The 2,146-nt window shown below is 50.9% G+C and overlaps 1 protein-coding gene across 1 annotated transcript in view; it reads right to left on the minus strand.

Annotated features, from left to right (window-relative positions):
- CAVIN2 (caveolae associated protein 2) overlaps nt 1-143 on the minus strand; it is a 9,794-nt gene extending 9,651 nt beyond the window's left edge. The window contains exon 1 of the mRNA XM_010713381.1: nt 132-143. Within this exon, the coding sequence (XP_010711683.1) occupies nt 132-143 (12 nt within the window). The remainder of the gene's footprint in view (nt 1-131) is intronic.
- Nucleotides 144-2,146: the final 2,003 nt, after the last annotated feature.

Genomic DNA, 2,146 nt, shown 5'->3' on the forward strand with positions numbered 1-2,146 from the left:
CGCCGGGCTCGAATCCCATCGCTCGTCGTCGGTAGGTGGCGAGAGACACCGAGGAATGCATACCGCTTTCCTGATTCCCGCGGCTCTTCCGAGCCTGCTGAAAGTGCTCGAGGTTCGTCCTGCACCCGTACTCTGCGCGCCATCGGGAGAAACTGCAGTAACGTAGCCAGCACGAAATGAGCATAAAAAAGATACGAAACTTGTCCCATTCTCTAGCAAAGCAAATTCATGGGTAACATCTCTGTCTTAGGTGCAAGGCCTCTCGGCCCGCACCATGAACTATTCTTTGGGGGACCCACGGTTCAAGAGGTTCTGCTTGGTGCCACCCACCCTGGGGATGCACCGTGGGAGAGGCGGTGCTGTGTCAGAAGCGATCAGATGGCCCCAAAATGGTGCCTCTTCTAGCCAGCCACGGCATTCCAGCTGGTGGCTTTGACAGCAGCTGTCAGATCCGATTACATGGCTCATTTTTTAACAGAGCTGTCAAGTCGGCTGAGCCGTTTGGTCTTTGAGGAATCAGCATTTTGATCACAGAATTGTGGAATCACAGAATAGCTTGGGTTGATGTGTTGCCACCCGCCAGCTCAGGCTGCCCAGCACCCCATCCAACCTGACCCTGAACGCCTACAGGGGTGGGGCATCCACAGCTTCTCTGGGCAGCCTGTGCCAGCACCTCACCGTCCCCCGAGTAAAAAATTTCTTTCTAACATTTGGCTTAAATCTACTTTCTTTCAGACCACTGCCCCTTGTCCTATCATCATCAGACCGTGTAAAAAGTCGGTTTACTTCCTGCTTGTGAGCCCCTTTCAAGTACTAGAAGGTCTCCCCGGATCCTTCTCTTCTCCAAGCTGAACAAACCCAGTGGCCTCAACATTTCCTCGTAGATGAGGTGCTTCAGACCTCTAATCATCTTCACGGGCCTCCTCTGCACCCGCTCCAAGGGCTCCACGTCCGTGCTGTACTGGGGGCCGCAGGTCAGGACGCAGTACTCAGATGGGACCTCAAGAGGGCACAGTACAGGAGGACAACAGGACCATCACCTCCCTTGTCCTGCTGGCCGCCCGTCTTCTGATGCAGCCCAGGATACTGCTGTCCGGTCCCAAGACAGACCTCTGTGGGACACCGTTTGTGACCAGCATCCACCCAGAGATGGACGCAGAGCCATTGACAACAGTCCACTGGCTACAACCGTTCAGGCAACTGTACGCTGAATCCTTCAAATCTGTATCTCTCCAATCTAGAGATAAGAACGTTGCATAGGACCGTGTCAAAGGCCTTGCAGAAATCCAGGGAGGTGACATGAGTTGTTCTTTGTCTACTGATGCCGTCACTCCATCACAGAAGGCCACCAGTTAGGTCAGGCATGATCTGCCCTTGGTGAAGCTGTGCTGGCTGTCTCGGATCACCTCCTCGTCTCACACGTGCCTTGACGTCTCTTGCACGAAGATCTGCTTCATAATCTTCCAGGCACAGATGTCAGGCTCACCGGCCTGTACGCTGATGCTGATTTTATATTTTTTAAGCTTTACTGATTAACTTGGAAGGGTGGCAGAGGAGCTTTTTGCCAAGTTGTGTTGCAGGTTTTACTGGTGAGAAACTTCAGAGAGAAAAACATTTTACGTTTATTTAGAACGAAGAAGCATTAAAGAGATCAGATTTATCAGGGTCATCTCCTGCAAGCCAAGAGCGATTTGCACGTAAAATCAATGTGTGTGAATTGTACGGACAGAAATTTGAGGTTAACTCACTCATAAGTCACGTGATGCTCAGGATAATAAATATTTTATGCTGGAGCATTAATACTAATTTATTAGCCATGGAATAAGAGGTATGGCAGGAGGGAAGGAGAGGGGAGATAATAGGGGAGAGAAGGACTGCAGGGGCTGTAGACATCATCCTCGGATTTCAGATCAAAGCTCCCACTGTCTGTAACGGTATCGGGTGCGGCCATCTAGATGGGAAAACTGATAGCATCCATTTTGTGGTGTGCTATAAAAATCACAGCGAGATTCATTTATTCCACTGCATTTGGCACTAAGAGTGGTTAAGTGTTGGAACTGGCTGCCTAGGGATGTGGTGGAGTCACCATCCCCGGAGGTGTTCAAGGAACGCATAGATGTTGTACTGAGGGACACGGCCGGGGGGA

The sequence above is a fragment of the Meleagris gallopavo genome, chromosome 7 (genome assembly GCF_000146605.3).
Source record: "Meleagris gallopavo isolate NT-WF06-2002-E0010 breed Aviagen turkey brand Nicholas breeding stock chromosome 7, Turkey_5.1, whole genome shotgun sequence".
Taxonomy (NCBI): domain Eukaryota; kingdom Metazoa; phylum Chordata; class Aves; order Galliformes; family Phasianidae; genus Meleagris; species Meleagris gallopavo.